General features: G+C 49.0%; 1 protein-coding gene across 1 annotated transcript; it reads left to right on the top strand.

Annotated features, from left to right (window-relative positions):
- The first annotated feature begins 6 nt into the window (after window positions 1-6).
- Window positions 7-4,385, top strand: LOC134016846 (rho guanine nucleotide exchange factor 12-like). The gene is made up of 10 exons (XM_062456113.1): window positions 7-44; window positions 616-783; window positions 1,004-1,091; window positions 1,204-1,281; window positions 1,457-1,551; window positions 1,789-2,001; window positions 2,132-2,368; window positions 2,465-2,682; window positions 2,993-3,068; window positions 3,212-4,385. The coding sequence occupies exons 3-10, from the start codon at window positions 1,030-1,032 to the stop codon at window positions 3,220-3,222; spliced, it is 990 nt and encodes a 329-aa protein (XP_062312097.1). The 5' UTR covers window positions 7-44; window positions 616-783; window positions 1,004-1,029; the 3' UTR covers window positions 3,223-4,385.
- Window positions 4,386-13,930: the final 9,545 nt, after the last annotated feature.

Here is a 13,930-nt window from a genome sequence, read left to right as displayed (position 1 = left end):
CGAGGGTCCGCTGTCGTGGAAGGTCAACAAGGACAAGACCATTGGTAGGGGCTGAGCTCATGGATCATAGTCCGCAGACGGGTTTAGTAACTTCAGAAGTCAAGCTAAGAGAAAATATAAACTTGCACTGTTTCAACTTGTCTATTTCTCCTCCTCCATGCCTCTTTTCCTCCTTCTCCCCTCTCAATCCTCACCTCCTTATTTTCTTCTTTTTACCCTCCCTCCCTCACTGTCACCTTCAACTCCCTCTCCGCCTTCCTCTCTCTACTCCCTCTCTCCCTCTCCTCCCTCCCTCTCCCCCTCCCTTCCTCTACTCCCTCCCTCTCCTCCCTCTACTCCCTCCCTCTCCTCCCTCTACTCCCTCCCTCCCTCTACTCCCTCCCTCTCCCACTCCCTCCCTCTCATCCCTCCCTCCTTCTACTCTCTCTACTCCCTCCCTCTCCTCCCTCTCCCACTCCCTCCCTCTCATCCCTCCCTCCTTCTACTCTCTCTACTCCCTCCCTCTCCTCCCTCTCCCTCCCTCTCATCCCTCCCTCCTTCTACTCTCTCTACTCCCTCCCTCTCCTCCCCTCCCTCTCCTCCCTCCCCTCCCTCCCTCCCTCCCTCCCTCCTCAGAGTTGTACACTCTGCTCCTGGAGGACATCCTGGTGCTGCTGCAGAAGCAGGATGAGCGTCTGGTCCTCAAGTGTCACAGTAAGAACCTGGCCGGCACCTCGGACACCAAGCACATCTTCAGCCCTGTCATCAACCTCACCACCGTGCTGGTGCGCTCCGTCGCCACAGGTCCGACACCTTTTTTTTTGTTTGTGTGTGTGTGCGCGCCTGCGTGTGTGTTTTTGAGAGCTTGAAAGCATGTTGCTCTGTGCGTGTCCTGACTCTATAACTCACCATCTCACACCTCTCTCTCTTTCTCTCTGGATGTCTCTCTTTCCCTCTGTCTTCCCTCTGCGTTTTCTCTCTCCTCCTTGTCTTTCTCTCTTTTTCGTGCTCTCTCTCTTTACAGACAACAAGTCGTTCTTCGTCCTCTCCATGTCGGACAACGGAGCCCAGATCTACGAGCTGATGGCTCCCACTGTTTCAGACCAGAGAACGTGAGTCCCTCTCCCCATCTCTCCCCTCCCTCCCCATCTCTCCCCTCACCCTCTTACCACAGACTGAAGGCTGTTCTCTCACTGACATGTTGTTCCACCCTTTCTCCACCAGGTGGCAGCGTCTGATCACCCAGAGAGCGGATGCCATGAAAGTCAAACCCCACAGTGTGATCCCCTTACCTCAGACCGAGTACGCTGGTTAACTCTCCCTCTGTCTTCATATCCAGATGACAACTTCAATCTGTTCCTGTACTTAACTGAATCTCTCTTTATCCTTTTCTTTTTATGTCTGTCTGTCTGTCTCTCTCTCTCTCCCTCTCTCTTCCTTTTTGTCATTCTCTCCCTGTCTCTCTCCCTCTGTTTAGTGGAGAGAGAGATGGTGTTGAGATGATAACTGCAGGGATCTCCAGACTCACTAAGGACCCAGATCGCACCTCCACTGGAAGCACCAGATCCACAGGTAACTACACAACTTGTTCACCCACTTAACCCAACCATTTAACCCCCAGGATCTAACTAAGAATTGAACTCAACCACTCTAGGTGTAACTGACGGGATAGCTAAGTAAAGAGCTCAACTCGCTAACTAGCTGGTTCCATAGCTAGACACCTGACCGCTGTGATGCTTCCTCTGTCAGGCTGTGTGTGTGACAGATCAAGCCGACCTGCCTGACCCTGTGTGGGGTTTCTGTTCCCAGATAAAGAGGCCATCTCTGGCTCCAGCGCTGCCCTACCCAGCCCTCTGCCAGACAGGGCCCAGTATGGAGGGGTGGGGGCCGAGGAGGAGGAGGAGGAAGACTTTATAGACCCAGAGCAGTCTGACAGGCTGTCCTTCCTGGGCTGTGTGGAGGCTGGGGAGGCCGACAGCCCCGGCCCCTCACCCTCCACGGCCGATGAGGCTCTCAAGACCTGTAAGTCACCGTGCTCTGTGTGTGTGTTTGTGCGCGTGTGTGTGTGTTTGTGAATGCAAAAGATTGGTGTATCGACTGACAGCTATTTTTACTATAGCTCTGACTGTGTGTGTGTGTGTGTGTGTGTCAGTGTCGGCCCTGAAGCAGGTTCTAGTGACCCAGCTGATGTCCCAGGAGGCCAGCGAGCGTGTGCAGCGCTCCACCGGGGCCCGCCTGCTCCGGACCACGTCCCTCCGCACCCCGGTGGACAGCCGGGCCCGGGTACCGGTCCACAACGGCTCCGACAAGGGCTGTGGGCCACCGGACGACCCGACCCAGGACCTGGGGTCTGGGGACACGGGCTTCTTCGACTCCCCTGAGGACTATGGTGAGTTTGGAGCCGGGTGTTTTGTGGAGTGTTGTGGTCGTGTGTTGTGTGCATCCTAACGCTGTCCCCTCCACCCCCCCCACACCCCCACCCCAGCAGGCTACCTGGTCCTGGAGGGCTACGGGGGTCCGGGGGAGAGCTCGACCGAGGACGAGATCTCTGCCAAGCACCTGGGCGCCTCGCGGGGCTGCGCCGGGGATTCTGGGATCAGCCTGCGCTTCTCCTCGGCCTCCCAGGCAGGAAGCCTGTCATCCTTCAGCAGACTGGTGCTGTCTCACCTCCGGAACCTGCAGACCAACCTCAACCACCTCAAGGCAGGCTGCCGCACACAACACGAGCATGTTTAGGAAGTAGAGGCTTTTAGAATGGGGAATCTTTAGAATGGGGAATATGTTAGAGGTAGAATCTTTTGCTGTAGGATCTTTGGGATGTAGAATCTTTAAAAAGTCTGATTGATCTCTAATGTAGAATCGTTAAGATGTAGAAGTGGATTCTAATCATGCTGGGCTGAGCCTCTGTGATGCTGGTCAGAGGACCTACATGGTGTTCCTTTGTCCTAACGGTGTGTGTGTGTGTGTGTGTGTGTGTGTGTGTGTGTGTGTGTGTGTGATGGTTCTTTCCCAGGAGGTAGAGGCCAAGTACCACACCCTGGTACACCCACGGCCAGAGAGGAGCTCACCAGACACAGACCGGAACAAAGGTCGGGGGGAAAGAGCTTCTATCCACCAGCTTTTCTCCATGATAGTCTCACCATGTCACATCATCAAGCATCTCTCTGTCTAACTCTGTCTCTTTTCTCTGTGTCTTTCTCTCTCTCTCTCTCTGTCCCTCTCCTCTCTCCAGATAAGAGATAGTTCGAGGGGTGGAAGTTCAGACGAAGGATTGAGTTGCTACTTCCTGTGTCGTTGACCCGGACTTCCTGTATAAGCTTGTCCTCTCACTGTTGAGCCCCTCCCTCCGCCAGCGTCGCCCATGGTTACCACAGAGCACGAGAGACTGAGCCCGAAAAAAAGAGTTGGAGGGAGGAGCCTCCCAGTGACCCCTCCTTCCTCATCAGCACATGGCAATCAGGGAAGAGGGATTGTCCCAAACCCCGCCCCTTACATCCTGTCCCCGCCCCCCTACCTCCCTGCATTTAAAGAACAATACCAAACTGTAAAAACTGTGTGTTTAGGATATATATATGAAACACAAGAAAAAAACAAAGGAACATTTTTAAAGATAATGTATTAAGATTGTTGTTTTTTTTTATCTTAAGATGTATTTATTTTCTCTCTTTTTTTTGTCTGTTTTCATAAGCAAGTGTTTGCCCATGCTGCGTGCATGTTTCAGGTCATGTGATGTGGTAGCTAGATTGGCTGAACCTCCAAACCCAGCCCCAAGGAGGGGTGAGAGAGCATGCTACCCCTCCCTACCCCACCTTAACCTGGTCTGAGCTGAGTGCATCTGCAGCAGTCTGGACTGAGGCCAGACACCGAGGGTAGTGTCCTAGACTGTCATGGAGACCAGGCTAGTGTTCTAGACCGTCATGGAGACCAGGCTAGTGTTCTAGACCGTCATGGAGACCAGGCTAGTGTTCTAGACTGAGTTTCCTATCCTGTGATGGTGTTGGGCTCTATAAAAGCTCTAATATCAATTCCAGGATGGAGGGGAAACTGGTATGAAGAATCAGAGTTTCTGATCTGGTCTTCAGTGAGTTTCTGCTTTATTTGTAGTTGACCCCCAACCACCACCACCTCTGCTCCCCCTCTACCCCCCACCCCCCCCCCTACACACACCACCCCTTGACCCCCCTCCCCCCCACCACCGCCCCTCCAACCCAGCCAGCTCACCTCATCCCCCAGGCTCCAGTACAGGGCTGCAGCTCCTACTGGTGTGATCTGAAAAACCCTAACATCACAAAGTACATAACATTACCTGTACAGATGATTGAGTTTGGAAGGCTATGCATACTGTAATAACTTTAATAATAATAAGCAAAACTGAAATAAAACAGTGGCCTGACACGTTCAAAACATTGTTCCTACTGTTTGTCTGAGTTTGTTGTGAATCTCTTTCTGATTGTAATGTGAATAAACCAATCAGAGAAGATAGTTTTCTTGTGACAGTCATGCAGGGTATGTTTGTCTCAACCTAGAGTTTGACAACATGCATACAAATCCTGACACTTAGAAAATTAGAAAAAAGTACCCCCTATTGGTATTAACCAACAGGGGGCAAACTTCCCCTACCTTCCAGACAATTCCAGCCACCCTACACACACACACACACACACACAGGAAGCTGCAGTGGGATCATTGTGTTGTTAAAGACACAGCATCCAGAGGGAATGTGAGGGCTCCTGTGACCAGGGTCAATGACTGCAAGGCTGCAGATGAGGAGGGATGTATTAACAATCCTGTCAAATTCACCTAAAACGCCTCATAAAGCAAACCCAAAGTCAGTTGAAAGCTGTTCTTGTTCTTGAACGATTTGGAGTACATGGCATGGTTGTGCTCTCTTTTGAAACGTGACACTCAAAAATTATTTCTTTTTTGACTAATAGTAGCTTGAACAGAATGTATTTCTGCCTAAATTTGGTTTTGCCTGCAGATGCCTTTAGGTAGGAGTTATTATCTGGAAGACACAATGGGACCACAGCCTGAAGCCTTACCTAATCCAAGTCAAAGGTCTAATATAATTCCACAATAAATGAATATGTTACACGTTTTTCTAAGGGTACATCCAGGCGTTTTATAAAAGTGCACTTTAGAGACTCCAAAAAGACCCTTGCTAAACCTGTACATTGCTGTCTTCAGAATTTCATTGGCTATACGGTCAGCAAGTTAATTTTTGAAACAATTGAAGCTGTTGAACGATCGTGTGGGCTCACAGCGAGTGTGCGCGGAGCTGTGCTGACTTTTGGGCCAGCCCCTCACTACTGTCTCGCCTGCGACCCAAGTCACTCTCGGGGTCTCTCGAATTAGCATAGGCCGCGTGTGCGGAGAACCCACGTTTGGTTCTGAGTTGGTCAGAGGCTCCCTTTCGAGAATCCCTGCACCCAACCAACCACGGCGTTGCAACGTCACTGGCGCTTTTAATACAAATTAAATCAAGAGATCTTTATTACAGCAAATGTTTATGGGCACTTTTTGGCAAACATCACTCTTTGTCGATCACTTATTCCTTTGTTATATTTCTCTCCCAGTTAACAGTTCCTTACAGACAAAACAATCAAGAGCTCTCTCTCGCTCGTATTCCACTCGTTATCTCTAAGACACAACACCGCACAGAGAGAGTGAGCCTGAACAGCTGAACACTTCAAGACCCTGTTTGCGTAAACACCAGCTGGACAGTTTTCGTGTCTAAATGACTGGTCGCGATTCCCGGGGAACTCACCTGAATCTAGGCGTGGGGCGCTGAGTGGGTCTCTTGGTCTCGAGCGAGGGGCGCACAAGGGAGGACGGACAACGACTGTCTTTCAAATTTTTATTGTCAGATTATAGGAAAAACATAAAGTATAAAGTATATTGCAATGATAATAGTATTGACCCCTTCTGGAAAGAAGTGGAAACTGTTAGGAAAGCTGTAAGAGCAAGTCCTGCTTTATGTTACATTGGTGCTGGAGAGGACAGCTGAACTGCCTCCAGTCAACACTTCCTCTGTTCTTCTCCCTCATACTCCTCCCCTCCTCCTGCCTCCTCCTCTCTCTGTCTCTCTCTCTCTCTCTCTCTCTCTCTCTCTCTCTCTCTCTCTCTCTCTCTGTCTCTCTCTCTCTCTCTCTCTCTCTCTCTCTCTCTCTCTCTCTCTCTCTCTCTCTGTGTCTCTCTCTCTCTGTCTCTCTCTCTCTGTCTCTCTCTCTCCACATCTAAAGACACGTTTCTTCTAGAGGAAGAGAAAAGATGAGAGTGAAAGGGACAGTAATTGATTGCCACGTTCTCCACACGCACCTGTCAGCCAGTTAATTGGAGTGTTGAAGACAAAGAGGAGAGCGGCGTCACTCTCATCACAGCCCGTGAGGAGGACAAGACGACACTCCCCTATCCACCCTCGCTCTCTCCTCCATCTCTCCCCCTTCTCTCCTTTATCTCCCACCCATCCTCCCTTTCTCTCTCCTTAATCTCTTCCCTCCCTCTCTTCTAAATCTCTCCTCCCTCCTTTCCTCACTCCCCCATCCTAAGCAATTTAAGTTATGGTTCCAGAACCGTAGATGAAAATGGGCTCTCAATGATTTAAAGTATCTCTCTCATTCAAACATTCTCTCTCTGTCTGTCTTTCTTTCTCAAGAGAACTAGCTGTTGAAGTTCCTGTGTTTGTGTTTCTGTAATCGGATGCTCAATTTCACAGAAAACATTGCCCATATTTGGTAAAAGCAGGTGATTTAGGTGTACTTCGCTGAGGGTGACTCTAGGTATGCTTGACTGACTGACTCACTCAGCCAAGCAGGCTGTTTTCCACTTATTTTCCTCTGGAGCACAATACTGTTTAGACTCCTAACAGCTGTGCAAATAATTGAGATTGATAGGCCTTACACACAAACGCAAAATGTTGTCCCCCAAGCAGAACAAGCTATCATATTTTTGGTGAAAGCATAACACAATTGTTTTTTTAGTTCACCTGGGACCGTAAGTATGGTTTGGTTCTGTTTGTATGTATCAATGGGAATCAGATCCCAGGCAATAAGCCCAGACAACATATTGTCTCCAATGGAACAGATCTTTGTCTTCTGAACAGAAAGGTATTGATTGCTTTCTCTTGTGCCATTCTACACAGACTTGTGCGTGCCTGTGTGATATCGAGTCCCATGCCCACTACAAAACGTATTCTCTGAAGAAAGAACTTTAATTGCCTATTTTTTTTGTATTCTCTGGTCAGAAATGTGCGTCACGGAGCAGGAAGAAAAGGAGATTTTCTTTGATCTAATAAATCATGCCGGAGTCATCAGGGAGTATTATAACCTGTCTAAGACATTAGTAATCACACACACACTGCAGGAGGTGAGAGGAGAGAACCGGAAAACAAATGGATTGCAAGAGTTGGATTTGAATGAATCATCTTGTTGGGTGATGATTAATGTTTTGTTTTTGTTGTTTAATGTTTTTCCTTATATGTAAGATTGTGTTTTATGGCAACAAGGTTTCCAAGTAGGCCCACTGTGACTGATTCAAAGGCACTTGGGAATGTAGCTCTTTTTGTTATTGTAATGATTTCTTTGTGCTGGTTGTGTTTGTATACGTGTATAGTTTTTATTTAGTTGAGTTATTGCAGGGCTCACCTCCAAGAGAAACCTGGTTCTCAGTGTGATTCTCCTGGTAGAATATACGTTCAAATAAGCTCTCCTGGTAATATTATACGTTCAAATATGGATGATGCTAATAGAGCCTAGGTGGACTATGGACCAACTCTGAGTGGACCCCAATAGTCCCAGGCCCCTGGATGAACCACATGATCACTGTTAAAAACAGCAGTCTTCAGCTAAGAGGAACATTGATACATTGTCCGTCATGATTACAAGGTGTAGCTTTGACCTTCCCTGATCCCCATGAGCCCTGCTCTGTCAAACACCAACCAATATGTGATTGATCGGCATGATGATCAATGCACCCACTGACTGATTACTCCCCACCCCTTCAGCAGTCATGACTCCTAATTTGAAGTCAATGTTTTCTGTTTGATTGACAGCGCCATCCTCCGGTGTGGGCGTGGTCCGTCCGGAAGAGATACCAAGAGGTATTAGCGATACTGTTGGATTCTTCATCACCTGCAGTGATCCCTTGGGAGCTTTCTCTTTTTCAAGCTCTCTTCAGATCAACAGCTATAGGGGCAAACTTTGTCATGTGACCAGACCACAGTGTTGTCCTGCAGGGCTGAGGTTAGGTGTTAACTGCTGGGTGCTAAACATAGCATAATGATGCCAGGGCTGAGGGGCCTGTGCCTAGACTGGGGCTGTGATGAGGTGTCACGTGGGTTGCCAGGTTTGGTCTGCAGAGGGAGAGAGAGGGAGCAGAGCAGACGTGACCTGCAGGTCCTGCAGATACTGACACAGCTCCTCTGTCCTCCGAGGCTGCACTCAAATCAATGCTGACCAGCCTCTGTGATTAGGACTGGCAACAGCAGGGAGGGGTTTTTGTGTGTGTGTGTGTGTGAAAGAGAGAGAGAGTGAGAGAGATCTGGTTTGTAATTGAGCTGCTGGGCGTGTTGGTATAGTCAGCTTCTCTGTGACGGTTCAGCTGACTGATGATGATTGATTAGTAGCTTATCAGCTGTGGTATTTAGCAGCTAAGGAGGTCACCGTGACCATGCAGGAGTCCTGGATCGTCCTTACGGATGTTTACCTGCAGATGAGGGGGGAGGGAGGGGGGGGGTGGGGGGGGTAACCCCCATGTTGTTACCCTGGACAGGAACCAGAGAAGAGGAAGAACTAACATCTCTATGCCACCCAGACTCCTCCCATCTCACCCAGACTCCTCCCATTTCCTCCCAGACTCAGCCCATCTTACCCAGACTCCTCCCAAGACTGCAGGGCCACATTCAGCTCCATTTAGACTCCAGATAAGGAGCAGTAATGAGCCTGTCTGCCGGAATAGATGCAGAGACCAAGCTGTAGGTCAGGTGATTTAATCTACCTGACGCCTTCCCTTGAGCGCTGATCAATAGCACTGTGATGATAATGTTGCTCATGGAAGAATCAGACATGGAGAGGAAGAGGAGGAGGAGGGTTAGCTGGAGGGAGAAGGGATAGAGGAGGGGTGGAGGTAAATGGGGGAAGGAGGAAGAGGGGGAGGGGAGAGGAGGAGCAGGAGGGTGGGGGTAGGGGATAACAGTGGCCTGACTGGAATTAAAAAACCCTCTTTTGTTTGACATCCTGTGTCTGTCTCCCTGGAGGGGCTGGCTGGACTCTAAACTAGTCATTTGGAACATCCTGTTTCCTGAGTCATCTTGAGGATGTCCTGTCGTCTGCGTCAACCACACTGACAGGCACCTGCTGCTCTCTGATTGGTTGCAGTGCGCTAATAATCCTGCTGTTTCTATGGAGGTGAGAGGATGTGTCAGCTAGTCTCTCTCAGCTGGTACCTCTCAGACCAGTCTCTCTCCTCAGCAGCCCCCATCGCTTCAACCTGGGCTCCCAGGGAGGAGGACCCAGTCAAGGGCTGTGATAAGTGAACTTAACTGGCCCAGAAGTGCCTGTCTGTGAGATGGAGAGAGCACTCAAAGCTTTGTTGGCGAATATGGGTGCCCTCTGGCTCAATTAGTGGGCGCACAGACACATGCATTCAGACATACGAACACACACACCAACGCACCCAGACATACACAGACAGACAGGCAGACATCGACACACGCCAGAAGACACAAACACACACACAGATATCTGCACGCACAGATGCAAACACACAAACATTTTCTTACAGAGCCTTCCTACAGCAGATCCCATCCACAATATTTGTATGCGTTGAGTGCGAGTTGTTCAGACCGCTTTGAGGAGTGTAGCAGGGTGTTCAGCCGCTTTGAGGAGTGTAGCAGGGTGTTCAGCCGCTTTGAGGAGTGTAGCAGGTGTGTTCAGCCGCTTTGAGGAGTGTAGCAGGGTGTGTTCAGACCCGCTTTGAGGAGTGTAGCAGGGTGTTCCAGCCGCTTTGAGGAGTGTAGCAGAGGTGTTCAGCCGCTTTGAGGAGTGTAGCAGGGTGTTCAGCCGCTTGTGAGGAGTGTGTAGCAGGGTGTTCTGCACAGTTAAGCTGATCACAACGATGCTTCTTTACGTTCATCTTCCGCCCTCGCCGGCGTGCTCCGCTCCTTCCTCCGTCTTCCTCAGGTAGCATCTGGCTGGGGACGGCCCTTCATCTGGCTCCCTTAAAACGAGGAGCCGCGCTGACAGCTGCACTGCCTGGCTCGGCGATGCACCTCCTCATTACAATCATTCTCCATCTCCTTCCCTCTTCCTCTCCCTCTTGCCCTTTCTCCTCCTCTCTCTCCTTCCCTCATCCCTCTTCCACATCTCCCCAGTCTGCCTACCTCTCTCCTCTCCCCGTTTCACTGTCTCTTTCTCTCTACCTCTCTATCTCCCTCCTCTTTCTCTTATGCCCCTATCTTTTTCTCTTTCCTCCTCCTTTTTCTTTCCATCTCCCTCTCTCTTTCCCCTCTCCATTCTCCCCTCTCCTGCCCTCTGTTTTTCTCTCCCTCAATCCCCTTGAGTCTCAAAGTGGTGGTTTGCGGCAGTTAACCTAATACTGCAAGTCTGATGATTGACACCTCTGCAGAAAGACCCCCGGCCCCTGCAGAGAGCGTGTGCAGGTGTGTTTGTGTGTGTGTGTGTGGGTGGGGGGTTCAAGGGGGGAGACAGACTATGATAGGCTCAGCACTCCCACTCTGAGCTATGTTGTAAATGTGAGTCTGGGTTTATAGCAACTGATCCCAGACCAGCAAAAACACAAGGATAGATTTTCCACAGAGGCAGAATCACCAGCTCAACTGCAGTTTGTGTATTTCAGACACAAACAGACAACCAACTCCACCTAATTGTGTAATTGTTTTAAGGACTGTCACATATCATTTGGGTCTGGATGGCCTGGCAGTGACAACATCCGAGCTCTCAGTTTGCTCCTCCTAGAGATTATCCTCCGCCTACTCTCTCTCTCTCTCTCTCTCTCTCTCTCTCTCTCTCTCTCTCTCTCTCTCTCTCTCTCTCTCTCTCTCTCTCTCTCTCTCTCTCTCTCTCTCTCTCTCTCTCTCTTCTCCTACTCTGCTCTCCCACCTGACCTCTCCCTCTCTCTTTCCTTATCTCTCTGTCCTCCATTCTTAGCTGTCTTCTCTTACCCGCTCCCACTTTTTCTTCACTTCCTCCCTCTCTCTCCCTCTCTCTCTCTTCATCTCCTTCCCTTCCTCTTCCTCCTTCCTTCCATCCAATTTCTCTCTCTCTTTCTCTGGTCATTGGATGGGATCCAGAACCATTAGCCAGCTGCCTGTCTAGAGGAGAACAGAGATCTACAACTGAGCTGCTGCAAACTGCAGACAGGGGACACACACACACCCTTCTGCATTCACCAAAACATGCAAGCAAGCATGCACCCATACCCACACAGCGACGACTACACGCACACACACACAGCTGTACAAACAGACACACTGGCACTTATGCACACGCACACTTGAGCACACACACACACGATTGAATTTCCGTGCTGCAGCAATCTGATTCATAACCTCATCAATATGGAGCAGCTTCCTCCCCTGGTCTCACCTAGCCGTTCTGGTCCTGCCCGCTCCAGCACTACATCACTCCACAGCAGCATGCAGTTGTCAGGAGCATGCAGCACTGGGACCGTGTGTGTGAGAGTGTCCGTTGTAGCATGTTCTCCATGTATTTAATAAGCCTACTGGATGCTGACATGTAGCAGGATGTGTGTGAGAGAGAGCCAGGTACCTCCTGTGTGTGCTATGCCAAGAGGGCTGACAGCCTGTGTGCTGATGGCCAGCATTGAGGTGCAGGTGTGTGTGCCTAGGCCTGACTATCATCTCTGCACCGTCGGCTGCGTTCCTCCAATCAGCTGTGGGCAGAACGTTGAAGGCAGAACCCACCCACCCTCTGCTCCTCGAGCCGCCCAGGCAGATGGCATGCGGCTGTCCTTCTGTCACAGGGAGCCGTTAGTATACCTGAACGCGCCGTTCAGATGTGCTTGTGTTTGTATGTCTGGCGGCTTATGAAAATATATTGGAATTATAGTTGGACAATAGAAATATTGTAGCGAAAGTGAAATACAGATACAAACAGAATAAAGGCCCGTACTGGGTCTACGGGTACCCGTGTGTTGGAATCCGTGTGAACCTTCCGTGCATGTTCCTACACCAGTCAGATGCTACTAACAAGGATTCAGCCAATAGGGGGTCACTGGAATGGCCCGTCCATCTCTCTGCCAGCCTAATTGTCAATAGAATATGCTCTGAATGCAAGACGGTGTTTTGCTGACAATACGTGTTCTGGCACCCTAGTAAATTATATCTCCAACGCCCCATTCCCTTTGCCAAGTGCGCTCAATCAATACGTCAATGCGGACGCACCCGCCGTCTGACTTCAGCATAAACGTGTCACCTACTGAGAGTTGGTTCGTGCTCTCCAGTTCGCATCATTATCGCGAGGTGATTGTAGTCCTGTCCCGCGATTCTACATCAGCGAGCTCTTATTCCTATTCCGACACCTTTCCCACTCCCTCACCAGATTTAAAACCTTGTCGATATGATATATTTCTCTCTGCCAGTTTATGCGGTGTAGATAACAAACATAGAGATCTGAGATACCGGCCGCTCTTTAACTTGAGCTGCAGGAGATATTACCCCCAGGCCTCCCTTGGGTTTTAATATCTTAATTTACATGACAACCAGTCTGCACTGAGGCTGAACACAAGTAGTCTTTATCGTTCTTCATCCAAGCTACCTTCTACGTTCGAATTGTCTTTGGGGGTCCCAATCTGAATGAAAGTGTGTGCGTGTGTATGGCGTGACCCCTCCATACCGTTACATTATCTGCATGGGACATCCCCCCCCTCCCCCTTTAGGGACCCTAAACCACCCAACCCACCCCGTCAGTTTAAACACAGCTCCTCGCGTACATGGATCACTCACTCCTATTCAGTCACAGCAAGCCGGACTCCTGTTTGTCGCCGGGGGCATATATATTAATAAGACCTCTATCATCTGTCTCAAACCACCTCGCTATATACAGCCCATCATCCCATCATCCCATCATCCCATCAGTTTCCTATAACAAGTTGTAAGATAGGAATCCAATATAGGAACGATACAATTACACGTGATTGAATCCCGTTAGGCCAACTTAATAGAAAAAATCTGATTTTGTGCGCATGAATAATTGATATAAATTGCGTTGAGTTCTGCTTGTAATAGAACTAAATTGCATTTGTGGAGGTTATATTGAATAAGTATTTGCATACTTTTGTCTGTGTGTTGTTTGGGCATAGATTACAGTAGGGCTATGTATTATAGTGTCGAAAAACTCTGTAGATAACACATACACATAGGCCCTATGAATGATGTGGTATCCACTTGAAAACAACATTGTTCCTCTGAACTAAATCAACAAAACAACAACATTGCTTATCACAGCTATGCAGATGACAACCATATTTACATAGTTCTCTTGCCAAATGACTCTTGCTACAGCCCCATTGACTCATTATACCAATGCATGGAGGAAGTCAACAACGACATGATGATCCAACATCTCCTCCAGCTAAACACACAAAAAGGTTGTGCATTTTGGCAAGAAAGAGGGAAAGTCTTGAGACAAATGCTTATCTTGACTCCATAAAAACTAAAAGTCAAGTCAGATCTTGGTGTTTTCTTGTACTCAAATCTCAGCCTTAAGTGACATATCAAAGCAGTATCCAAATCATTATATTACCATCTCAGAAATGTTGCAAGAATAACTGGATTGCAATTCCAAAAAGATTTAGAGAAACTCATCCACCCATTTATTACAAGGAGAGTGAACTGTGACAAAGGCCTTCTGATTGGCCTTCCCAAAAGAGACAATTAGCACTTGCAGCTCATCCAGAATGTGTCAGCTAATTC

Source organism: Osmerus eperlanus, unplaced genomic scaffold, assembly GCF_963692335.1.
Source record: "Osmerus eperlanus unplaced genomic scaffold, fOsmEpe2.1 SCAFFOLD_263, whole genome shotgun sequence".
NCBI lineage: Eukaryota > Metazoa > Chordata > Actinopteri > Osmeriformes > Osmeridae > Osmerus > Osmerus eperlanus.
Note: the sequence above shows the minus strand (reverse complement) of the source record. Positions and strands in the feature narration are given on the sequence as shown.

Bases quoted from the DNA above. Each gene is read 5' to 3' on its own strand.
- LOC134016846 (XM_062456113.1), top strand. From the start codon at position 1,030: ATGTCGGACAACGGAGCCCAGATCTACGAGCTGATGGCTCCCACTGTT. The intron at 1,092-1,203 runs GTGAGTCCCTCT...TTTCTCCACCAG, and splicing joins ACTGTTTCAGACCAGAGAAC to GTGGCAGCGTCTGATCACCC. The intron at 2,002-2,131 runs GTAAGTCACCGT...TGTGTGTGTCAG, and splicing joins CGATGAGGCTCTCAAGACCT to TGTCGGCCCTGAAGCAGGTT.